Below are 26,589 nucleotides of genomic sequence, written 5' to 3'. Positions count from 1 at the left end.
CCAGAAAATTAAATTTTCAGTAAAAAATACATGAAAGTAAAAAAAAATCGCTCACGCTTCGCGCTCGCACTTTTCATAAGGCTTATGAGATTATTTCATGTTTCTGTTGTTTTATAAGAATAAAACTAAGAAGTGACTGATTGGGGAAAATATAGGTGAAGAAATTCGGGCCCCGTCCCCTATTGGCGAAAGTCGGATCCGCCCTTGTGACACATACACACACACCGGAAAAATGGCTGGTGCCCCCCCCCCCCCCGAAAAAGCAAGGACCCCCAGTGCCCCCCCGGGAAAAAAATCCTAGCTATGCCACTGGTTTGGAGACAAGACGAGAGAAAATCAGAGGGGTGGGGAGATGGGGGGGGGGGTAGGGAGAGGTGGAGGGTTTATAAGGCCAAATTAACTTCAGGAAATATAGATCGAGACATGCATTTATTTTATATACATAATTATTAATGCATTTCATTTTGGAATATCTTACTACATTTTTACTTCATTTTTATTAGTTTCAGTATCTCATCTTCAGTAGGAGATTATGCGACTTCAAAATCAGTATTTCCTTGATATGAAATGCTAATATTCATTGGCCAATATGAATAGATCGTTGACAAAAGATTTAAACCTTTGAACCCGAAAAGCCGGAACACCAGCTTCGAAAAACAAGGGTTTATAAATGGCGTCATTTTAGAGATATTATGTCGATATCATCAATTCATAATTTCGTCGACGATAAGCTTTCTTTGAGGTTTTAGCCTAAAATATGGCCAAAATATCTAACCCGACCAAGGAGGCTCGTGCGATAATACACGACGAGTCGCACACTGACCATGTGTAAGCTATTGTTGAATTTTCTTCCGTCAAATAAGTGATTTTTTAGATAACATTTGAGATTATCGTACCGTACGATTCGTACGGGTAGCTTAACAACATCAGCCGGCGAGCCAGGCCGCTGACATGGCCTAGCGAGAATCATGACAATAGGAGATCATTTGATTTATTTCAAACGTCATGTAAGCTTGATATCTGCTCAAAATTCAGGGTGCAGGGTCACGTCCGTCCCAATTAATTCAGGGTTTCAAAGGTTTTAAATATGGGTGCAGTGAAAAAAAAATGTATATCGTACAGGACGACGTACTTTGAAATACTGTATGAGATTTAGTCATGAGTAGATCTAGAGTTGGATAAGGCGTAATCTTCGGCATTTGTACTGAAATGCCGCGGGGGTTGGAGTATCCGAAGGCTCTTTACAGACGGCAGATATATAGTGCGCCGTTTTTTTACTTGTGGAACCATAATAACCGCCGAAAACATAAAATCTGCTAGCCGTTGCATTAGTCCTACAAATGTTTCTCCATTATTATTTCCAGGATAATTATAACGTAAAACGATCTATTTGATACTCAAATAAATATACCGCCCTCCATGGCTAAGTCGGAGCATGAGTGTAAAGAGCATCTATGTGTTACAATGAACGTAGTCAGCATGAACATGAAATATAATATCCTACGTATATCAATATAGGCAGAAGGATGACATTGTATTCTAGATAATTTGGCACATTTGGATTTAGTTTGACAAGTAGCCAGACTGTTGCTACTTAAAGTGAAATACACAGATATGTGGTTAAACGTAATAAAGAAATAGTTTATTTTCATTATTACACAGCAAAAACTGTGATGTTAACCGGTGTACATAGAGGACCACACCACTTATTTTACACCGGTGTTAAATTGGTGGTGTTAGTTATTACAACACCTTTGGTTGTTGCATTTACACTCTTTGGTGTTATGTTCAATCTTTAGGGTGTATTTTTAACACCTCAGGGTGTGGTCCTCTATTAACACCAATTGTGTCAGTTTTAACACCACAGTTTTTACAGTGTAGTATTATTATTTTCAACATTATTATTATCATTCTCCTCCTCCTCCTTCTTCTTCTTCTTCTTCTTCTTCTTCTAGTCCTTTTTTTCTTCTACTCATTAGTATTATTACTATTTTTATCATTATGATTATTTACCTGCTATGTACAGATAAACGCTATAATGAAGTATTGAAATAAATTGAATGGCCGAGTTCTGGATAAGATGCATCCAGAAAGTATTTGCGAGCGAGTAAACTGAGTTAGCTAGAAAATGGATTTAAAAGAATGTGGCATGTAAAACGTCAATGAAAGAGCGATTAGTATATGATATTGAAATAAATGATATTCCACTTCTCTGAAAATTGTGAATGATCATCTACGCCCCACCCATCACCAGTACACTATAGTGTACAGAGGACATCGTTTTTTTAATGCAAATGATCATCATAATATACTGCCAAGATCGATTAATACTGATGCATTTTTATTTTTTTTACAAAAATAAATCATTTTGGAGAGAAAGGTGGGGCGAGGGAGCTTTTTAAAGCTATACTTTTAACAGTTTGCTCCTTCTAATTAATCCGAGAGTTCTTGTATTTGTTCATTTCATGTCCTTGAATACAGCTTTATGCCCCCTCCCCTCAAAAAAAAACCCGATTGATTTGATTAATCAGAAGGAAAATATTTCCTTTTCGGATTTTGAAAGAATGTTTTGTGTTCATGGAGACTCTTATCTCATACATTTTTCTATCGTTAAATTATTTTATCTATCTCTGCAAATTTCAAAATTAAATCCCTGACATTGCTCGATTTAAACCTTACTTAATGAGTAACAAAGAAATGAATACACCATCGCTAAAAGGAAAAGAAACTTTCTGCTTATATTTTTGTAAATGGGGATTCATTTTTTTACATTCTCTGTCTATACTCTTTATATACTGTATATATGTAAATTACTATGTTTGGTCGCAATTCTCTTGCTTTATTTGTGATGAATGATTATGTTTCTTGATAAATATAAAACATCCTTTTACAGTATCTGCATTGAATCGTAATAGCGAAAATTATGCACGAAATTAAACACACCCTTTATAAGCCATCTATGTATAGAGGTAATCAAACTGATTATGCGATTACTTTGCATCGTTAATTTATTCACGTGTTGATTTATCTTTCGTAAATTTTATCTTATTTGATTTGATTTACTTATTTCCACATTCCAATAACAAAAGTATATTCAAGTGTAATCATTTTTTCTCAGCATAACATAAACAAATGACATAAAGAATAAATTATGCCTACATACATTAAAAAAATCTAAATTTAAATATATCTATACCTGATTTTTTTTTCTCGAAATTATCAAAACAAATAGCAGAAAAAATATACATAATTATATCAACATAATACATTTTGGAATGTGGGAGACGTCCATCTTAAGCTTAGAGCTTGAAATTGACAAAGGCCTCGAAAGGAAAGGGGAAGGAAAACCAAACAGTGTAATAATTTGTTATCATAAAATTCATTCATAATAACACTTTAAGCGAAACAAGAAAGTTTATACCCCATAAAATCAAAAGATTAGTACATCGTATATCACCCACATAAAGTTAGAGGCATTTGAAGGAATGGAATAGCTAATTAAACGAGTTTATGATCATCTATAAATCACGACATGGGCATGAATCAATGCCAAATCATTCATCGATGTTTGGCACGTCTTCATTGAACGGTTTGCTGAAAAGAACAGATTATAAAGTTATCAAGATTCATTTAAAGGACAAGTCCACCCCAATTAAGACTTAATTTGAATAAAAAGAGAAAAAATACAACAAGCATAACGCTGAAAATTTCATCAAAATCGGATGTAAAATTAAAAAATTATGACATTTTAAAGTTTCTTAAAAGAGTTATACGAACATCCAGGGGTCAGTAACACAAAGCTTAGCAATGATCGTACAACATTTTTCTACGATTGATTGCATAGACTACAATGTACAATCAATCGTAAAAATCAAGCATACGATTAATCGCCAACTTTTGTGTTACGGGACCCTGGTCTGTATGCAAATGAGGGAACTGATGACGTCAATCACTCGCTATTCATTTTGTATTTTATTATCTGAAAAATGAAATATTCTAATTTTCTCCTCGTTGTACGGTGAAAAGAGTTTTATTCTTTCCTGTCCATTGTTCAAACATTTTATGGTCCTTATTGTCAAATCGGTAAAAATTGAAATATTGTATAATTCAAAAAACAAAAAAACAAACAGTGAGTGGTGGACATCATTGATCGTCTTATTTGCATGTCACTACTGAGTTTATGTAACTGTTTTGTGAGAAATAATCGAAACTTTGAAATATAATAAATATTAAGCTTGTTTCGTTTTTATAGATTGATTAATTGGGGTGGACTTGACCATTGATGGCGATAATGGTTGGAGTGTCACAAGTACTCTCGTCCACACACATTCGAATCAGTCACTCGAAACAATTGATATAGAGAACTATTACTGTCACACCCCAAACTGAAATTATAAAAAGAACCAACGTTACATCTTGCCATAAATCAGACGATATGTTACGGTTTACATCAATCCACCACTTGGTCAGTTGTTTGACAGAAGGACTTTGGAATCCAGTACATATATCTGAAAGGTAAATCAGTTATCATGTGTTTATTTTTGATATCCTGTTAATACGGTGAGTACAGTACTGACCTGGATCTGGTTTTACCCTAGAGTCAGTTTAGCTTGTTTGACGTTATCATCGGATCAGACGTACATGTATATGCCTAGAAACCTGCAACTATAGGAGTCACTTGGATTTTCATTCTTGTTAGCATGAAGGTTATTTTAGAAGGAAATCACACTTTTCTGGACAATTTGCTCTGGATGAAAGCTGAGCACAGGTCGTACCGTAAATATGATAGTTCGACTTGTGAAATTTAAGTGGATTTAGCGAATTTAAGCGATATTATAATTATGAAAGATTACTTTCTGCTGGTACCTTAGCTCGAAAAAACGGATGCAATCCATATAGCTTGTAGATGTCCGTTATAAAAGAGTACGCTCCAAAAACATTATTCTCTTCTATAACCTAGGGGTTCGTCCAAAATCATCGTCACCTTCGTTCTCGGTACCATCATCGTATCCAATGTGATCATGGCCGCATTCACTGTCAGGGTCGGTGTTTTGATGGTCTTTGTGTGTGGAGTCGTATTCACATCGTGGAATTTGGACGTTTTAGTAAACAAGCAAGACTTTAATCATGGCAGGTAATGTCTTCGTTAATTACTTTGGCCCGTATTCTGAGGTCGGGTTTAAGTTAAACTCAGGTTTAAAGTTGCGGTTTAATTACAGATAGCCAATTGTTTCATAAATAACTAACAGTATAGAGATATTATATTTTAGCTAATTTGGCTCTCAAATCATTCATAATTGTCCAGGAAGTATAAATATATGATTGTCTTCACCATTTAAGAATCAGGAAAGAGCACAGTCAATATAAGAAACATACAACTTAATAAAAATGTTCCCAGAATGTTGGCACAGAGTTAGACCATGGTCTAAGTTAAACCCGATTTCAGAATAGGGATCTTTGTGTTAGGAGTCGGTCAATCAATTTGAATTTAAGACGGGTGATATTTTCCATCTCTTGTATTATTGAATTACGTAAAAGCCATGGGGAATTAAAAACTTATTTCAATCCAATTCAATTCAATTTATTAATAATTCATAAAATGCAAAGCAGATATATACAATAGAATGTGTATGGGTATCACAACAAAAGCCTATGGCTTGCTAAACAGTGATCCCCTTATGAAATACTTGAATCCATTGTGGACCAATAAAGTAATTTTGTACGATGTATATTTATACGTGATTTCATTTGATGTCCAACAAAATAAATCAAGTAAATACAGGTCGGTCAAGTATAGGGCCTATATAAACATGATTATTTATTGTAATGCTTTATTAAAAAAGTTGAAGCTGTATTACAGATATATGAAGAACAAGCATTTAGGCTCATATGAATATACAATCAATGACTAAAGAACTATAGCATATAGCCTTGCGATAATGTGATTTATATTTTTTGTAAAGCGTCGAGATCAAAGGGCCGAATGAAATATGTAGGGCCTACATTAATCAGATTTATTTTTTATCATACAACAGGTCAAACAGTATACGGAATAAGTATACATAGGGGTCTCAAGAAGGTGGGGGCAGGGGCGACCAATCCCGTAATTATTAGGGAAAATGCCGTGGCCGCGATTGGTCAAGGCCCCCGTTTTTGGAGCCGCCTTCACGCCTGCAATCTGAAAAAAGCTGAAAGCTGAAAAGAAGATAGAAGAGGATTGAGAAGAAAGATTATATTTTGTTGTTTTACATAATATCATTAAAGGCTACCCTTTTTATTTAGAAAGAACACGTAATGCCCTGGATCCTTTTCTGAATGAAAAAATAGTGACAAAATGAAACTTTAATAAAAGCATGAACCTGTTGTAACTTTGGATTGTTATATCACCGCTAGCTTGTGCTTGGGTATAACATAAAAAGTCACCCATTTACATGATTTAAAAAAGGATTTCAAGTACATCACCAGTGGCCGATATGAAGTGGAAGGGTTTAGGAGGTTTAACCCCCCCCCCCCCCGCTGGTGCTGCCAAGCAAACAAACAAGTAATGACCTACATTTTGGAGCCAACCCAAACTACCTTCATTTGGTAGTGACACCCTTTTTTTTGCTTGTAAACAAAATTCTTGGTGCCGTAATGACATTAATTTTGTAGTGAAACCTTTTTTGCTTTTTATCTTTTTTCGGTTCAAACCCCCTCCTTGTCGAAAAGCTAGACCCGCCCCTGATTACCATCATGTCGGACACAGTCATCGAATTCCAAACGTCCCCATCTGATACTAGGCCTATTTATTTTCCTTCAAATTCATAATTCGCACATTGGATCAATATCTTGACTTATTATATTTCAATTAATGACAGAAAACAAATCATCAATAGTGACATCGATGACCACCTGACAACTAGCAATGGCGATAAAAAGGAGAATGTGATTAGCGGAGGGAATCTTCAAAGCATAAATCTAACCAATGTGGAACCTGGACAAAGAATGGTGATATCTGATAAAGTTCCAGGATATGTTGGAGACCCGATCTATCCGTTCGAGGAAGAAAACACTGGTGAAGAAAGTGAGAATGATGATGATGGATCAAGATCAGATCATGATAATGTGATAACAAACAATTCCTCTCATCAAGATATAAAGACATTCTTCACGGCAGTTCAGACAACGTGGGTAGAATTGTTTTACTTTTATTGTAATCAAATACAACAAATAATCATTGTAATCAAACACAATAGATAACTAATTACTAAAACCACACAAGAGACTTTATCAGATTTACCGAAAATAGGCAATGAATTTGATTGTTGGTTACGATCGCTGCTGTTGAAATCTCCTCTTCCGAATGTTCAAAAGTAAATGAAGCAAATAAAATTGATTCCAAAGTAAAATGTAACCAATGTGTTGGCAAATGATATGTGTCGTACAGAAAATATGGAGAGAAAAAAAATTCTGGTGCGCCTTTATGAAAATGACAATTAATTTGGTCTTTATCTGTCAGATACACAAACACATTGGTTATTTTTACCAATATCTTATTATGTATGACATGTCTATGTTGGACCCTCCTTTAAATTACTATTCTTGTCACAATCTAGAGTCGAACCAAAAGGGTATCAACTAAATTCTAAAATGAAATAAATGGCTTAGTGATAGAGATTAGAATGGATCAATCAGTGATGATGTTTTCCCACTTTCATCTTCGTATGTCACCCAGGTTCAAAGACGTTCAAATTTTACCAAACCGGTCTATTCCGACGCTTGAATTTCTTGATGCCTGTCTCAATGCAGTTCAGATACTCAGTAAGTGTTAGGCCTATACTGAGATGATAGTAGAGCGAAATAAATGAGTAAATTGGGCCATGTACCTTCTGACATTATACCAACAGATCATTTCACTGATACTAGATTATTTCTTATTCATAATAACACCGGTAAGGGACAATCTCAATCTTTGTTCAGGGATATTATGATTCGATAGACAAATAATAATAGATGTATAATTACGGCAGGTGTCTCACATAGTTATACAGGATCACAGCTAGCAAAGAATATGGTGCTATCATCTTTAGATATTACATTTTTTGAAATTGCTCAAAACCTTTAAGTAAAATGGGCCGTGCATGCTTCTCAACTCTGTGCCATTTAGGTATTATTGATATTAATTACACAATATTTGGTAGAATGATTCCCATCGAGGATTTCCTTTTTTACCGAATGTGATAAACTGTTTTCGAGTTGTAGAGTCTAAATTCGTTTCAATATTACTATACAGGTCACCCTCAAAATATCAATATTTTTTTTACTCTTTATAGTGTTTTGAATTATATATATATATATATATGAATATAGTGACCGTTTGATTGAGAACAAAAGAACAATGGCAATCGGAGTTTAACCACACTGATTGATAACGGTTAAGCATATAGAGTTCGTTGACCCAATTTCCGTTTTATAACGGAAATCAATTACAGGAAATAATATACTGCTCAACCAAGAACACCCTACTTCGCATAAATTCGTCATCATAACACTTTGCAAACTTTTAGCTCATGCGATAATTTCATTTCTGACCAACGAGCTATGCTAATTTAAAATAGTGTGGTGCACTTTTATATTGAATGGTCTAGGTTTAATAGTTTACAATGTTAATCAAATAAAATTATGTCAACTGCAAGGTATTCTCTGAGGTATATGAAATAGGCACTGGTGATTTATTTCCGTTGGGTAGTGGGAAGGGCTCAACAAACCCCTATGATCTTGGATAGTATTTCTTTCTTTCTCTAACTCCATCCTCGTATTAAAGTTGATACCATTTCTTTGAATATACAGGAGCCATTTTATTTAGTGCCTCTCTTTCTCTGAAGAATATACACACCAACGTTATGTATGAAAACATCAATTATCCGAAATATCGATTGCGGGCTTAGTTTGGATAACTCACTGGCCAAAAAAAAAAAATTAGCAAAGCGTTTAAAGTCCTCACCTGATGGTACTACAGGTCAGCAGGAAGATCTAAGTATTATAAGCAATCATGATTATATTTCATTTTGCACCCCTCCCGTTGCCATAGTTGCTATACCATGTAGCTGATCAAAGAACGGCGCAGCAAGTGACCCTCGTCTTCTGATATACTGGTATAAACTTTTCAGTGACCCAATTTCCATTCTGCAGGGTATTCATTGCATAACTACTTCATGATAAGAACACATTCATACTCGTCCACATCGTACTGAGTATCTACCTGGGTGGAGTGTGGCAATCGGACCTTGCCTAAAGAAGGATTTGAGCCAATGCAGAACATCATAATACATTAGGGGCCCGTTTCATAAAGAGTTACAACTGTTGTAACTTTGCCAGTATGGCAACTACCTTGGCAACAGGGCTCAGCAGTCAATAAAAATCAAGGTTATATACCCTGGTAGTTTCCATGATGGCAAAAATACAACGGTTGCAACTGTTTATGAAACGGGCCCCTAGATGCAATCCATGATAAAGCTTATTGAATGATGCGGGATGTCTGGAGTACAATGATATATAGAAATAACGGGTTAGAATTGTTCATTCAATTATTTTTGTCATCGATAAACGAGAAACATTAACAAGTTTCTAAATTTCCTTTAAATTCCAGAAAATATGAGAAGAGCAATATTTGATCGGGTGGAGGCTGATGTACAAGGAAATATAAAGGTAATAATGAATACATATTTTTTTTAACATTTAATTTTGGATAGTGGATTTCACGTTTTCTTTATAACCGTGTAAACGGCATGATGGAACTAATTTTATGCGAAAGTGTGAAAGAGGAGGGGTAAGGGTGTCTCTGTTTTTATTATCACTTTATTATCTTCCCAATGCATAATTATTTTTATCTGTGAAGATCCGAATGGGTGGTTCAGAGTTATATGCAGAAAACAAACGAAATCTTTATTTTTGCTTAATATTATCATTACAATACTCATCCAGATGAATGTTCTATTTGTTTTCGTATTGGCAGTCAGTTCACAGCCAAGACGAAGGCGCTGTAAAGTGCTTAGAGACACCCATGTATTAAGTGTTATATAAATACAATGTATTATTTTTATTATAAGGGGCTGGGGCTGTCCCTAGCTCTTATGCGGCTAATAATAGGCACGACTTACTTTTATTCTTTTTTTTAATATGCCAGTATATCGTAACACAGCTTCGAATCCTGCAATAATATTGACCAGTTATCAAATTCAAACGAAATATCATATTCAAATGGGGATTACATTTATTTTCTTTTTTTTTACCAAGAAAATTCGTGATAACTACAATAGTCATCCAGATGAAAGCTATACTCTTCAGTCTATGATCTTACATGATGTAGAAGAGTTAGAAATACTAAACAACGATCCAGACTATTATGCAACATCAACCATTCTTGCCCTGAAATGGCTCGTCAGGTAATATATCACATTCTATCGGCTTTCATTTACAATCAGAAAATTATTTAGGGTAATAGGGCAATTTACATTATGTAAGTTATATACTGTCTCAACGAATCATTATATTTTAGTCCGAAGTTTACAATAATCATGTAGGGAATACACCGTTCCATTGTTTTTCTTAAAAAATTAGCCACTTCACAACGAACAAGTATACGAATTGAAAAAATAAAGAGAAAAATATTTCGTACAGGAATAAATAATAAAATAATAATGTAATCATCCTCACTAAGTCGGTTAATTTGTTTCTCTAAAAAGCGTATTTTCCATAGAAATATATACTAATGACACAAACTAGCAACTAGTAATATACCTCAATGGTATTTTCACATCTTCAGATTACCTTTTAATCTTACTAAAATCATGTCTTTGGTGGGATGACATGTTGAACCGATATCGCTTGTTTGCCATCACAGGCGTATGGGGGTGTTGTTGGCACTGAGCCCTCTCAAAGTTTGACAACCTACCAAAATAAGGAGATAAGAATTGAAAGGAATATTGGTTATGTGATGTTTATTATAAACATGATAAACTGTATAGATTTTTTGGTTTTATACCCACTTCACTCACAAGCAGATTTTTATAATTCATCGGACAATAAATACACCAGCTTCCCTCTTTTCTCTTTAGTTTTATTTTGCTCTCTTTTGATTTTCCGCAGAGCATTTCGATTTATATCAAGGTTCATGAAATATATCATCGAGGGACGAGATCAGATTCAGAGCGCTAGTGAGTTACATTGTGATTCTGATGGGAAGTTATCAAATAAATTGATTATTTTGTGATAGGTCGAATGTGTGTGCTAATTTTTGTTTTAGTATTAAAGTCTGTGAACACATTGGAAACGTCTTAAAGTAAAGTACTCTAAAGTTGATTCAAGATGTTTTATTCATAATCTTTATAGAATAGTTAGTAAACTACGATTTTCTCACATCCATATTAGATTTTATGAAAGGGGCCACGGCGAGGGGGGGGGGCAGCCCCTAGCTACCATATCAAATATTTCGGTACCGGTATATGAATGATAATGTATACTCCCCAGGTAAAGTTCTTTACTTCTTTTCTTTCTTTCCACATTATGATTATAATTATAATAATTATGCGTTCAGCATAATTATCTCCTGGTGAACATACCGGTAAAACTTGAATATTATCTTTATGATTATGACAATAATAATTGGATCTATGTAGCATTCTTTCTTTTGATATGTAGCATATTTATCATAATTTGGAGGTAAATGAAACTTTGTAATAATGTTTTTGTTTTTGATTTTTCAATACGTGTAGATAAAGCCTATGATGAGACGCTAAAAATGCATCATGGGTTTATCGCCAGGGCGATTTTTAAGGTAAGACATCATTCGAATCTTAGTATACCCACAATGTCCTTATAGCACAAGCCGCACCATATGGTTTGATAATCGTTTACATAGTTTAAAATATATAATTCAAGTCTTTGCATAACTACTATTTTCCTTATATGGTAGCATAAAGCCTCCATCACACTTATCAAGAATCAGCAGGAATCAAACAGAATCAGCTGGAATGAATAAAGATAAAACATCCAGAAAATTGCGGGAGGGGGTCCAAATTCACCCAACTGGAGTTCTAATAATGTAAATTTGCCAGGCGACTCATCATACATTAGTCACACTAGAGTCAAAATGATCCTCGATGGAGTCAGGTTTAAAATTTGTGATGCGTTCTTGGATATTCGAGGGGCATTCTAAAAAATCTGACTGTTTTATATTTGCATTCGGAATATTCGGGCCAGTTCTTGTGGGCGCTCAAAACGTTTAGGCCATGTTCGAAATTTTTGAGGTGCGTTCGAAGTGGAAAGAATATCAAACGGTATTCAAATTATATTCTTACTGCATTCTGAATGCATTCTATGTATTTTTATTTTTTCCTAAAACCGGGCCTAAAACTTGACTAGTTTGTATACAATAGTCATTTAATTCCAGCTGATTCTGCTTGATTCGGAATAAGTGTGTTGGGGGTTAAGCCATTATTGTGCATCGTTTTGTTACTGGAAAAGTAGACCCCTGTGATGACAAATAATCTTTCCGCCCGATATTAGAGTGGAACAAATCGGATCGAGCGTAAGTGGTGGATTGAGCATTTACTTGGGCATCATTTAGCCTAGGCCCTAGGACAAGGCGATGTATTATTCGTAACATTAGCGTACCTACGGGGGGGGGGGCAGACTGCCCACCCCCTGACGAGTCACAACCCATGCAAAGGACGTACCCTGCCCCCCCCCCCTGACGAGTCACAACTGATCCTTGACGAGCAACAAGTGGCCCGCTCCTTTGAACTTGAAGACCATTTTTTTTGCTTGTCAATTTTTTTCTGGTACGAAATCCTTTATTTGTGGTTGAAGACCTTTTTTTTGCTTGTTAAATTTGTTGCCGGACGAATTTGCCCCCCCCCCCTGGAAAATCCTAGGTACGCCACTGATTCGTAACTACTAACCACACAAAACAATTGTCCTTTCAAAAGCCTGGGTCGCAATTATTGAATGATCTTCGGGGGGGGGGGGGACGTGCCCCCTTTGCCCCCTTAAATCCGTGCCTGCAATAATAACGTCAGTGTTGTTGTTGATGGCGTCGTTGGGTCATTTCTATCACATTTTAACTCGTCTTAACTCGTTATTGTTTGCATGAACTTTTAACACGAGATGTTGAGTCCGCTAATCATCCGATTTCTTTTTAAAGAATAGTTATGTTTGTTTTATCTGATAAAGGTAAATCCAACACTAAACAAAGTAATAATATCAGCATGGTCCCCAGTATACCCATAGGCCTATTCATAGTCCATTTCCAAAAACCTTCCAAATTTGTGGAAGATAAGATGGACGGGGGGGGGGGGGGGGTGGTAGGGAGAAGAGGGGGTAGGATGGTGTAACTTATATGTCCAGTTTGGACCCATCCTATGGTACAAGGGGTATATATATTTTTTCCCTCTATTTGTATGTACACGATGCGTTTTTCATTTACATGTGGTTACCCTTATTACTAATCAAAGATGTGAAATTGATTAGTCGAGTGTGATTTTGATTATTTTTGATGCGTCGAATTAGATTGTTCACGGATTTAGAAATGATATTAAGTTGGTATATCAAATTGGTAAGAATAAGCAAAGTGACATGTTTTATACCATAAAAAGGATACAAAAGTATATATTTTCATTGTTCATACAAACAGAAAACAATTGTATCTTTCAGACTGCATTCTTGACACTTTCAACTCGACGTGACTTCCTGAAAGAATTTGCATTGAACGAGGCTGACTTCGCTAGACCCGATTTTGAAGAAAAAGTCATCGCAGATTCCCGGGATTATTTCATCGCCTTAGATGAGAGATTGGAAATCATCGAAAGATTCTTTTTACAGCATGATATAGAACTTTAATCATCTTGAATATTATATCGTCATATTATTTTATGCGCTCTTTTTATGCTGAATGAACTGCTGCTTTTGAAGTATATGATGCTCTTGTTTTTTACATATATATATTCATAAAATGATTTTTAAATTCATAATCATTCACACGCGATCAGTTGCCTACGATGTGTTGTGATTTTTTATCAACATAAAAATGTGTTCTAAACTTGTAATCTGTATTCGTAAATATAGCCTGTATACAAGAACATTGAACTAACATATATGAAAAGAGAAGGTAAATATACAGATAGATGGATGAGTGGAACCGGGGAATGGATAGTACTTTCAACATTGCTACTGCATTTTAGTCTGAACATATTAGTCCATTTGCATTAATGCAGAAATTACATGAAAAAATATTCCACTCAGGTTACAGATGTTTTTTTTTCTCTCACGCCCTTAGTTATTTTATACTGTTTATAGCATTTACTCATCTTTTCTGCAACTCTTATGTCATAATATTGTATACCTCTTACTTTTTTTCAATGTTGTGTTTTACTAATATGTTGATTTGTGTTTTGTTTTGGCGTTGATAATGTATCCGCAAGGCCACATCGAATACCATATCTTTTCAAAGGGATACCGAGAAAAAAAAATAGAATAGAAATATACATGTAGATAGATTAGATAGATACACTACAGACCTATTTCTATTTTAGGTGGAGATGGTATAAACATTTCTCATAGAGCCCTATAGACTTGCCATATTTATATATTTCTAAATACACTGCATACAATTCATAATCACTATTAATACTGAATTTTTAAAAAATTATAACAATATTCCTATCATCTCTGTATTTGAAAATAAAGTTAGGTACACCATGTTCTGAAATATTACTGTTATTAGCCCAAGAATGTACTAATCATGATGGCAATTATTTATGTGCCAAAATATATATTTACCAAATAAAGGATAATGAATTTGAATAAAAAAATATTGCCACTGATGTAAGGAAAAGTGTTGTTTATAACTTTTAATTTTATTTCCAATAATATATCATCAAAGTCACTAAAGAAGAAAGGGAATAAGTGAAGAGCGAGAAACAAAGTGTGTGTGCAAGAGAGAGATATGAGAAATAAAGACAGATAGCGACGTAGAGAGAGATATAGTGGAAGACGGTGGATGAGAGAATGCAAATAAAAAGAAGTATGAGAGTTGTTGAATTGATAAAACTTCGGAGACTAGTCATTACTTTAAGGACAAAATAAAGAGGGGCTAGGTCTAGTGAGATATAAATAACATCAAGATAACTTCATGATGCTTGCAGGCACTTATTAGTTGACAGTTACCATAGCAACAGTCAGAAACTAGTCCTTCTCAGCCAATCAAAACCAAGGACTTTATATGAAACACTCCATGGACTCAAGAAATTGTTTGTATTTTTAAGTGAATAATTGACTAACATTTCTTGCCAAAGCAGAGTTAACTGTGCAATTCAATCACTTTTGGAGTTTTTCAAAAGAAGATTGTTAATGCTAGTCGCGTGTTTCCAATGGGACAACAAGAATTCAATGATAAAGATCATACTTTCTTGAATTCACTCTCCAAGAACAAATGCAATATTAGGATTATTGATGTTTCAAAATACAAGAAAGAAATAGTTGAAATACTTGCAATGAGAATGATTGTTATTCATAACTTCACACACACACACACAAACAATGCAACACAAGAAACCAAACACACAACATGCAAGGCAACGAACACGAGAAGTAACTTAAGAATTTTTTAGGTGTATTTTTTTCTTCTGTTTTTTTTCATCTCCCCAGCATTTCACAAACCCCAAATGCACATTTTTGTTATATACGTACAAATAACAGCAGAACAATAATACGAAACACTACATTCATCTCAGAGTACACAGCTTGAAATGAAAGAACATTATAACAGAAAATAAAGGCAATATATATCCTGCTATGATTTTGGCATTGGATAACACAAAATAATAAAAATATGCAAGTATTGTTACTTGATACTAGCTGATCACATTATACAATGCATTTTCTTCTACACTGCAAAATACATATTGGCATCATATAAATAAGCAATTACATATTCACTTAATAATCTTTCATGTCTACATTCATGCATGCATCTTCTTTATTTAAAAAAAAATCCTCACCTCCATCTCGGTAGAAAGTACAACCAGTTTCTCAACATTATTTTCAAATTTTACATCAATGTCCTCCATATAAATCAACAGTTCAAGCCCTCTAACCAAGATTTGGACATAACTATGTGAATAATATAAAATCTGCTTGCTACTATACTCAATTTTACAAACGTGTGGAAGATAAAGATATATGATCATATATAATAGTCTGTCTTTACATGTCATTGCAAGATATTTATAAACACACAATACTAGAGTACATGACAATTTTCATACAAAATATTCACAGAAAATATACAGGGAGCGATGGATATAATAGGTGGTTACAACTATACAAATTGCAAACTTCAAATGAACTAGTTATGGGCAGTAGCAATAATGATAATCTACAACAGGGGATTGTTATACACAAGATGTTATAATAGCGCTTACAAGAAAGCTCACCACTACCTGAACAATACATGCCCCAATTCGACTAACACAACTAGTTTAAGTTTACTTCAAATATTACAAGTTCAATTAACAGGGCTGTTCCAAGCAAAGGTGCAATATAAAATATCTCAAAGTTCTTTGACAATGTTACTTTCAAAATGGATTCTCCTGATACAGCACAATAAAACAAATAAAATACAGAAATAAATACATTTCACATTAACCTCAAAAATAATATATTTGTTTTTATTGGCCAAAGAACTTAATAAATAATCTCAAAATTTTATAACAAATATTTATGTTTGAGGCAATTTCATAACCCATTATATAATGATAAATTCTTTTTTTTTTGGGGGGGGTGTCATTTTCATGGAAAGAAACTATTTCCTGTGTCATTCAATTATAGTGCTGAAAGCAACAGTTGCAATATACACAACTCCATAAAATTGAAGAAAGATTTGTGTAATAGCATCAAAGCAGGGTCCATTTTTAAATACAAAATTTATGTAAGACTCAATCATTGTAAAATGTATGCATTGTATGAAAACATATCAGTTATCAGAGAGAAAGGTCTTGAAATAAAATCATCTCTGCATACAAATATATGCAGATATTATTTTACTTGCTAGCATACAAATGACAAATGATATGATAATACTTCTAGAATTGAAATAGATAATACCCATCTGTGATTCTTATCTTCATGTCTGATGTAATTTAAAGATCTTAGTATAAAACTTCCTCTAGGTCACTTAACGATGTTCAAAAGAAGATTTTTACAATTTGAAATACTTCAAATATAAAGAGGCATATAAAAAGATTTCAAAGTATAGACATCCATACTGTTTCATAGTAGTATTAATACAGTAGTATTAATACTTATTGACATGAATTAGTGTGCTCTAACACTTACAACATGAATGGGTGATGATCATTATATAAATACTTTCATAGTTTAACATAGTAATTGGGAGCTTCTTACACGTTTAAAATGTAACAATTGATCAAGCTGCAACGACACAGTTACTAAGCAACAAATCAAGGCACATATCATTAAAGCAAAATAGATCAAGAATAAATCATAAAAATAATATGAGGTGCTCTGAGAATAATGATAAAATAACATCAGTTACAGAGAAAATACTGTTCACATTACTTAGACAAAATGGCACAATAAAAACTGAATGAGCAAGTGTGAACAAGTCTGCTTTTAAAGTGAACATCAATACATCCAGACTGACTGAGTTAAGACAGTAAGGTTACAAGCCAAGATTTGTAACAGGGTCTAAGTAATGTGAACATGGCCATACCTACACACTTCATACCATATCTTATATTTCATAATTATAATTCTTTTTCCGATCGTACTAACTACAATTGCACAAGAAACTACCGCACCACATGGTATATAATTCTTCAGACAATGAAACTGCTTTTCAACGGTAAATCTACAGGATTAGACTTAATTGCAATATATATAGATAATGTACATATTTCAACAGGTTATACAAGAGTTACAAAAAAGCATACCATCCGATAATCTTCATTGCCAATCATTGATTTTTGTACAAAATTTACCATGTGATTGTAAAATTATACAAAAATATCACATTCAATAGCAACCAAGTCCAAGAAGTGGAAACTTCCAAACTTTGTTTCTGTACAGGTCATAAAGTTTAACAAAAAAACCCCCCTAAATTAGCAATTCACCATGTTTCTCATTTTTTGAAGAACAAGGAAGAGATGGTCCATGTAATAAGTTAAACAGATATTTCTTTCATTTTAAAATCATCATCGGTAATGATTACATAACCAACTGGAATAGCTCCACCTCACATGTCTAACAAAGAAATATCTTATTGTAAAAACAAAGGATAGTTGAATGAAGTAATTTGTGTCTAAGTAAACTACCATATGAAAGGGAGGGGGGGGGTAGACAAGAAAGAGAGATTAAGAAAGATAATAAGAGAGAGAGGGCAGAAAGAGGACAGAGAAGTAAGAGATAGAGAGATTATTAACTAACTGATTCTTACAGTGAGTATGTACACATACTGAAAATAAGATCATTATCTCTACATATTCAAGTACATTCATCAGCTAATGTACAAATATACACAAATGAAACTTAATGTGAAATACATTACCGATACCTCAATAAAGCCACCAACAACCTTATATATAAAGTGATGTGCAGCAGAGTATTGTTAACTACATAGTTAAGGCTCCATCGTGTATTGTGCATTTCTTGCTATAACAAAATAGGCTGAAGTACACAAGATTGATTTGGCTGTGGTAGACCAAAGAATTGCAGTGTCCTTCCTGTACTTATTTCATTCTAGCAAGATAGCGCAAAAGAGGCTTACGCGTCCTCTTCCATTAATTTCTTGTTCAATTATCCATGCTCCTGTAACATGTCGCAGGCAACACATCCATGCGGCCTCAACATGCTACAAGTTCTTCAACAGAGAATGGGGGCACAACCCGCCGGCACAGAACACGGTCCAGCCGCATGCAAGGATGTCACTTGGCAATTCCACATGAAGCCTGATGTAAACACCAGCTCTTAAGGTCCATAAATGAATATGATTGATTGGAATTCATGATGTCAAACTGATGATAACATGACCTTGATAACTTCCAATGAAATCTACATTGGTTATAATTCAACTAGTAGTCCCATCAAAGCATTACATAATGCATGATATCTACATTCATTTTAAACAAGAATCATATCTACAGAGTACACAATACAAGTTGATTTCAGATACACTACTGAAACATACAATATATTTTGGTACTACGGCCAAACTTCAGATTTAAACAACATTTCCATAAAGCAATATGGTATTGCTCTTGGTGGTCGATGAAAGGGTCTTACAGCCTTCAATATAATAGACATCCATGACACTATATCATCTTGATAGGTCACATGGTCTAAGAGAATACTCAGCCTTAATCATTCCAGTTGGCATACATGGTATATGTATGTTCCAACAAAGACTTGTAACCGATGGGTAATGACAATAGATGCTCACCTACATATAGATCTTAACAGATAGCAACTACTACAGATTACTGTGATTGTCAGATAGCTTGTAAGGGTCTTCCTTACACAGATCAACCTTACTCACAGACCAATCCTGTGCCACACCACAGAGTGTACCCACCATTCTCCTAAGGTTGCTACCATACGAGGCAGGCAACGCAGGACGTGTTGCCTCTACATGTTGTAGGCCACATAGATGGGATCAAGTTGATCAGCGAGGAATCCATCCCTGAGATGCATACGTTGTTTCTCACCCCTTGAGTTAATAGGGATGACAGCAGGGTCTACCATCACCACCACACCAACGATCAGGTAATGCTCCTCCAGGACAGCGTTGGTGACCAAGGGGACAAGGTCAAGGGCTTCTGATTCCTTCCCATCCAGCTCCACGACCACCACCAATAAGTTGGTCCATGTGAAGACAGCACTGTGGAAAGAAGGTACAAGCAAAATTATTTACTGATTCTAAAAGAAATAGCTGCCCTAATCGCATTTACTGCTTACTATCATTCCACAACTTGTAATAAATCCATTACTGCATTTCTTGAACTTATTCCTATTCTTGAATAATAGTAAATAATACATAATTTATATCCTTATATCATCATCATTCGAATTATACAATGCATCATGCTTAACACGACATATTTTCTTTATGATCATAAGTGGATGATTTAATATTTGAATATATTTATTCATTTCAATTTATTTCAACTTTCCTGTAATGAAAAGGATCATTACAAAGCAATCACCACAATGAAATTAATCAATTAAAAGTAAAAACAAATTAGCAAAGTAAAATGGATACAAAGCCTTTGATTAATTCTTATGATTGGGGAGACACGTCCCTTCTTAAAGTTATTGCTGTCCATCTAATAATATTTTAAAATAATTCTTGTACTTACCATTCACACACATTCTTATGACATCTTAGTACAGTGTTTTCAATGTCTATAGGATGGTACCTCATTCCTCTCATCATCAATGTCTCATCCAATGACCCAACAACAAACAGAGCATCGTGACGATCTGAAACAACAACAACAACAAATTTGTTGGTGATAATTATAAGATGATTTAGGTAATTTTCTCAATAAGACCTTATGTACAGGTGAAATTCGTTGTAGTATATTCGTGTGTAATTAAAAACTGCCTTTTCCTGTAATCTGGAAATTGTCAAATCCATCCTGTTATGTGATCTTGTATGTAATGTACATTGGTCCTGGCATATAGCTTCTTTTGGGATTATCCTGGCTTCATTGTTTAATCTATAATCTGATTTTCTGATATAGGTAGAAATTACAACACCAATTCATGATAGCCTTGTCTAAATTGGAGGTGATACTTAAATAGAATTAAAGTTACACATTATTTGGTACATGAAAGAAAATTTCTCTCAGATTATCTCCTTTAATATAAATATGATCTCTCAATATTAATCATTTCTATGAACACGTTTGTAAGTCCAACCCTAGTTTCACATGAAATATTGTAATGCTCTCAAATCATATCTTCAGCAGTTTAATGGAGTGAGGTAAGATCAGAGAGAAAGGGAATCAGACTTAAATGTTGACAATTTTTATGGAATTGCCATTATATGAAAGTATGACAGACACTGGAACCTACCCCCATCCGCTTGCGTTAGATCAGTCCTCTTGAGGAAACCAAGATAACCTGTCCTGGCAAACGTGCCATGCGTCTCACCGGTCCTTAGTTGAGCAGTGAAGTGATCATTATGAAGGGATTCATCTCCATAGATAGTGAAGTATCCACATGAGTTGTGCGGTGATGAGACCCAGATCTATGTCAAAGAATATCAGATTGAATAAGTATGCATATATCAAAGTCATGTGGTCACTTGTGAACTATGAGAGACATAGTGATAAAGACAATTCTCAAAGGTGGCTAAAGTTTTTTTTATGCAATAATCATCGTTCCATTAGAAAATGTCTGTATGACACATTTGGGTAATAAATGAGCTCTTGGCAAGCACACATGAATATATTTCATATAAAAGTGGCATGATACAAATTAGTATTCATTATCATTATTCCTGTTTTTACACCATAAACTGGCACAATATGATTACTCATTGTTCCTATGTGGGTGAGGAAAATACATTTATCCACTCTTATATCATCAGCACACTCATTTCGATACAGCCCATGTATGAAACTTCATGAAATCATGTGAAACTAGAACATACCACTTTTCATTTTCCCTATGAATGTAATAAAATTTTTAGTTGAGCTTGTGTCTCTTTTGTTCAAATCAAACTGTTAGGGTGGATCTCAGGCCAGTATCACAAAGCTTAGCAATGATCATAGAACATTTTTCTATAATTGATTGCATCGACTACCATGTACAATCAATTGTGAAAATCAAGCTTACAATTAATTGCTAAGCTTTGTGTTACGGTTTCCTGATCTTTATAGAATGGCTTTAAAATTCTGGCAATAGTTACCTCTCCGAGGTGAGAGTCTGCACACTGGCCCATGGTCTCAGGATGGGCTATGACAACCTTCACTCCAGGTAAGATCTACAAAGATTAATACCAAGATAGAGAAAAGCACAGATGAAGAGCAATTATCATCATCATCATAATCAAAATAATTATAGCCATCAATCATAGTCATAACAATAAGAGTAACAATCATAGCTATAACCTTGTTCAAAGTCCTAACTATGATCACAGTCAATTTAGAACAGTCCATACCATCCTGTCACCTTACATCACAGAAGATTGCATGTCCTTGTAGCTCTTTAGCAAATTGAGAGTCACCTTATAATTGTTTTCAGATGATAAACTTTTATAACTGAACTGCTCTCTTAATTAATCTGATTTCATTTAACCTTATAGTACTGTCACCTTTCATTCAAATAAGGAAAAAAAATGAATAGGCACAACCCTCTCATGAGATTCCTCATCTAAACAGTTTGTGGAGGGTATCCTCAATGATTAAACATTAATCGGGAGGGGCAACACTACTTTATGTCCAATGTGCATATAATGGTCTCTTACTATTTATACATAAAATATACCCCCCCCCATGGCTGTGAGGGTTGTAATGTTTGCTGTTGTAAAGAAAGTGACAAAAAACTTAATTGTGAGGATTTGTGTGAATACCTTGCCCGATTCCATGACACAGAGACTGTGAGGGCTTCCTTTCTCTACAATGGTAACCCTGTCATTCCTCAGAGCTCTCGTATCAACGTAGACGGTGGTAGGGTCTGGACTTGATGCACCCTGGTAAAAGAAATCGCAGATAACATGGGCATAATATCCAGACAGGATGACAACCTTGATACAGAAATTAACTTTGATGTAGGCAGAGTATAATATGTTATATATTATAAATAATAAGGCAGCTGTTACCTGAGCTCAGCTAGCATATATACAAATACTCTTTGTTTATTCAGGTCTTGGAATTTCTTGTATTTGCACTTGTTGGATATCATTTTTAGTTAGATTTTATGTAAACTTATTACAAACAACTCCAGCTATAATGGAAGTTAGGTAAATAAGATTACTCTGTAGACTTCAAAAAGAATTGCACTATTGATCATACCTGTAATGCAATAGCCATATTGACCCTGCAGCCAAAGGACGTACTGACGGCTCTAGGTGATAAACCAAGGCTGGAGAATAGCTTGGAGAAGGAGTTTGTAAGAGCTACTCTGGGCCTCTCTTCAGCCACTACCACACAGTACCTTACAGCTGACAATAAGATGCCTCGAGTCTGGAAATTCAAATTCATTACATGGCTTTAAATTCAGAGTTTACTTTTAAATTCTAGGCAAGAATGTTCCCAATGTATATTATTAAAGTTATAGATACCACCATTGTAGAGAAAATTTTCAGCTTAAAAACTGACTACACTGCATGAATTATTTATTTGTAGTCTCAATTTGCTTCAATTTTATTTGAAAAAAAAAACATCTACAACATATATTAATGAACATCCAACTTCTTATGGATTTTCAAGTAAAACACATAAGAGTATCAACGTATAGTCTTATCCAAGGTTGGTTCCCTACACAGAAGTGAAAGTCTTATATACCATAAACTAACAGCTGATGCAAATGGATAACATATGTATAATGTTCATGAGTGTAAGTGATATTTTTGTTGTCCAGTCAATTTTTCATTTTGAAATAAACTCCTACTACCAGGACAGGCAATGGAAGCCCATTTACCAAAAGAATAATAAATGTACATAATGTAAGTTACCTTGAGGGTAGAGACACTCTGACCGAGTCCTTTAGTACAGATCTCCATGACGGAGTAGGAGCAGAAAGTGTCACGAACTGCATGGTGGAAGATAGAAGAAGTATATATGATAAGAGAAATATAATCAAAGAAAGATTACTTTGAGAAAAAGACATTTGTTGGAAATATTGTAGAGGAGAGAAGGGATTATGGGATACTAGTGTTGCAGAAGGATATCAGCTGAAAGTTCTTACCTTTATGTTGACTGAGAGCTGTCAACCAGAGTGCTGGGTTGGTCTCTATTTCAGTTGGAGGAATCAGGATTGATTGATGACCAGAGTACACACTGAAAGAACAATAGAGAGAACATTAACACCAATAGGTGTTATATTGACCTACATCAGGACAGATTGATGCCTACATAATTATACACAGCATGTATGGTGATTTCCTCAATGCTCGCAGCAAAGACATCAGGTTTGTATTATACATGAATGTGAATTCCTTCATTCTGGTAATACAGGTAAATTTCAGAATGACACTTATGGTCCAGCCTTCATTTGTTTATCATTCATCTTGATGGGAAAAACAGTATCTTAATCTTGTCCGTTTCTTGCTAATTCATTTGATTTGATAAGGTCTTACCAAAAATTGAGATGGCATTTAAACACATCTGTGATGATATTGTTTCAGAATCTAGCTGTAACACAATCATCAGATACCAAAGGTTAGCAAGATAAAGAGTAGTGTTAGATTGAGACATTAGATTTAGAGATTTGTTAATATACCTGCTGAGTACCCAAAGGACAAATCCTAGTCCACAGTAAGGATCCAGACAAAGACATACCACCCTAGAAGGGTAGAGTTCACAGGCAAGCTTCTGGGCTCGGCAGACTGCACTCGCTGCTGCATGAGACATCTAAACAGAGAAGAGGAGAATGAACATCATATCATAATGAATGCATTATTATTAGACCTTGACATTCCTACAATACAAGATCTGAAAACAGATCATCCTCATTGCCACTTATCTTTCATAATTCTACCTTTATACATCTTTGCTGTGCTCTTTAAGCCAATACCTCCAATAAGAACATGTAATCCAATTTTAAAATTAAATTTGTAACTCTATTGGGGCATTGCAAGAAACTTGTGTTCAACTGCAAAACCATACAGTCTTGCCTACCTTGACCCCAGCAAGCATGCCTGTAGTTGAGACACTGAAGTCTAGGAAGCATAACATCTCAGGGGTAGGGGCTCGATAGATACCCGATAGCTTCTTCTTCGGAAGGTCATCGGTGTCCAGGAGAGGGGGCCATGTCTTGATATCTACTGTTCCCATTGCCTCCTGTGAAAACAATATACAAGGATCATAAAGTTTGTAGCATTATCAGGGCTTTCATAGTGTACTGTATGAGATATTTTTCTCTGTGGCTTTCTGTTCATCAATTTCGTTGGCAACACATGACTAAAAATTCTCACTTCCTAATGCTGCCATTACTGCATATGAAAACAAAGTCGACTTTGTGAAAATAACTTTTCATTGGCGGTGAAAATATCTGTATGCTAAAATACTGGCCAATACAACTTATGTACAAACTAAAAAGGCTATTCTGAATTTCTTGTCAGGAATGTATACTGAAATATCATTTAATCAGACTTGAAGAAGCTTTACAGAGGGTGTGTATCAGATTGGCTCTTTGATGAGATTACATTTAGCTCTTTATTTTTAATCATGAAAGCTTGTTCCATTGTACAATCAGTAACTATGTATAAGAGAGTCAGATAAAAGCTGGTAAAACAATAGCAAGCAAAATGTTCCACAGAAGTTTCTGTAAAAAAAATTCATACAAATTTCATAAGATTGTTAGGATTCATGACTGACCTTTGATTTGAGAAGTTTAATGATGGTTGCTGTTGAGAGAACAACCACCGACTTGCTGACCTCAACCACCATACGAACGGTAGGCAACGTCGTTACAAGGCTCTGAGCATGGGGAGGACGTACAGTCACTGGAACAGCACCTAATTTGAAAGAAAGACAGTGAATAGAGTGTGAGATCCATGTACATGTCTGATGTCTGATGTTTTATCTTACAAATTCAGTTTGATCTGATCTGTTATAATACAAACAGCCAGAAACATGTGCTTCTAAGCAAATCAAAACCAAGGAAAGTTGTAAGATCTTTCTTGTCAGACAAATATGTAGATTAAATAATCTCCAGGATACTTTTCTCTGTAATAAAATCCTTGGCTTTTTACATTATAGTGAGGAAGGGAGAGATGGTGAAGATCTCCCCAAAAGAATGAAAGAAAAAATGCATTGTTGAAGGTGAAAATACTATATAGGGGTTACTACAGGTAGAGTTATTTGGAGACTTGAAACAAGACCCATCACTCAAGGGAATGTGAGATGACATACCAGAACAGAAAGGTAAAGAGGGTACTTACCAACATAAAGACATCCATAGAAGGCTACAATGAGATCCAGACCAGGAGGATAGATAAGAGCTACATGGTCACCAGAGTTAACCCGACCCTTCTCCTGAAGCAGCAATGCCACTCTCTCAGCTCGCTTGTGAAGTTGGCTACAGTTCAGTGTCATGCCAACCTGACCCTGAAAACAATACAAAGTCAAAGGTCACCTACGAATGACCTTTACTGACATCACAGGATGTATGACTACATTCCAAAGGTTGAAACAGTGAACACTCTCTGCATGAACCACTAAAGAATGAGAATTTTTTTCTCTCTTCTTTAGAGGGCAAGTAATATTTACAAAGTACAAGTCATTTCCATGAAAAAAAAAAATGGAGGTTAATCTCAGACACACTGTATTTTGTTTCCAAGTATAAACCTCTTACATAAAATCC

General features: G+C 34.8%; 2 protein-coding genes across 6 annotated transcripts in view; one reads left to right on the top strand and one right to left on the bottom strand.

The window, feature by feature from the left end:
• Window positions 1–705: 705 nt before the first annotated feature.
• On the top strand, window positions 706–15,061 carry LOC121429638 (pleckstrin homology domain-containing family A member 8-like). Its single transcript, XM_041626781.1, has 9 exons — window positions 706–828; window positions 4,961–5,134; window positions 6,858–7,166; window positions 7,715–7,800; window positions 9,629–9,687; window positions 10,276–10,424; window positions 11,128–11,195; window positions 11,754–11,815; window positions 13,693–15,061. The coding sequence occupies exons 1-9, from the start codon at window positions 758–760 to the stop codon at window positions 13,876–13,878; spliced, it is 1,164 nt and encodes a 387-aa protein (XP_041482715.1). The 5' UTR covers window positions 706–757; the 3' UTR covers window positions 13,879–15,061.
• A 569-nt stretch (window positions 15,062–15,630) lies between these two features.
• Window positions 15,631–26,589, bottom strand: part of LOC121429611 (disco-interacting protein 2 homolog C-like) — a 56,128-nt gene continuing 45,169 nt past the window's right edge. For all 5 annotated transcript variants that reach the window (XM_041626733.1, XM_041626742.1, XM_041626761.1 and 2 more), the window contains 12 exons: window positions 26,168–26,333; window positions 25,602–25,741; window positions 24,903–25,064; window positions 24,505–24,635; window positions 23,971–24,062; window positions 23,738–23,814; window positions 23,076–23,246; window positions 22,634–22,753; window positions 21,971–22,045; window positions 21,133–21,307; window positions 20,412–20,535; window positions 15,631–19,933 (listed from right to left, as the gene is read on the bottom strand). In XM_041626733.1, the coding sequence (XP_041482667.1) occupies window positions 19,681–19,933; window positions 20,412–20,535; window positions 21,133–21,307; window positions 21,971–22,045; window positions 22,634–22,753; window positions 23,076–23,246; window positions 23,738–23,814; window positions 23,971–24,062; window positions 24,505–24,635; window positions 24,903–25,064; window positions 25,602–25,741; window positions 26,168–26,333 (1,686 nt within the window). In that variant the 3' untranslated portion in view covers window positions 15,631–19,680. The remainder of the gene's footprint in view (window positions 19,934–20,411; window positions 20,536–21,132; window positions 21,308–21,970; window positions 22,046–22,633; window positions 22,754–23,075; window positions 23,247–23,737; window positions 23,815–23,970; window positions 24,063–24,504; window positions 24,636–24,902; window positions 25,065–25,601; window positions 25,742–26,167; window positions 26,334–26,589) is intronic.

This window comes from Lytechinus variegatus, chromosome 1 (genome assembly GCF_018143015.1).
Source record: "Lytechinus variegatus isolate NC3 chromosome 1, Lvar_3.0, whole genome shotgun sequence".
NCBI lineage: Eukaryota > Metazoa > Echinodermata > Echinoidea > Temnopleuroida > Toxopneustidae > Lytechinus > Lytechinus variegatus.
This window is presented reverse-complemented; position numbering and strand designations above follow the sequence as displayed.

Excerpts from the sequence above, each read along its gene's own strand:
- LOC121429638 (XM_041626781.1), top strand. The coding sequence starts at position 758 with ATGGCCAAAATATCTAACCCGACCAAGGAGGCTCGTGCGATAATACAC. Across the intron at positions 9,688-10,275 it reads ATGTACAAGGAAATATAAAG|AAAATTCGTGATAACTACAA; the intron begins GTAATAATGAAT and ends TTTTTTACCAAG. Across the intron at positions 11,196-11,753 it reads AGATCAGATTCAGAGCGCTA|ATAAAGCCTATGATGAGACG; the intron begins GTGAGTTACATT and ends CAATACGTGTAG.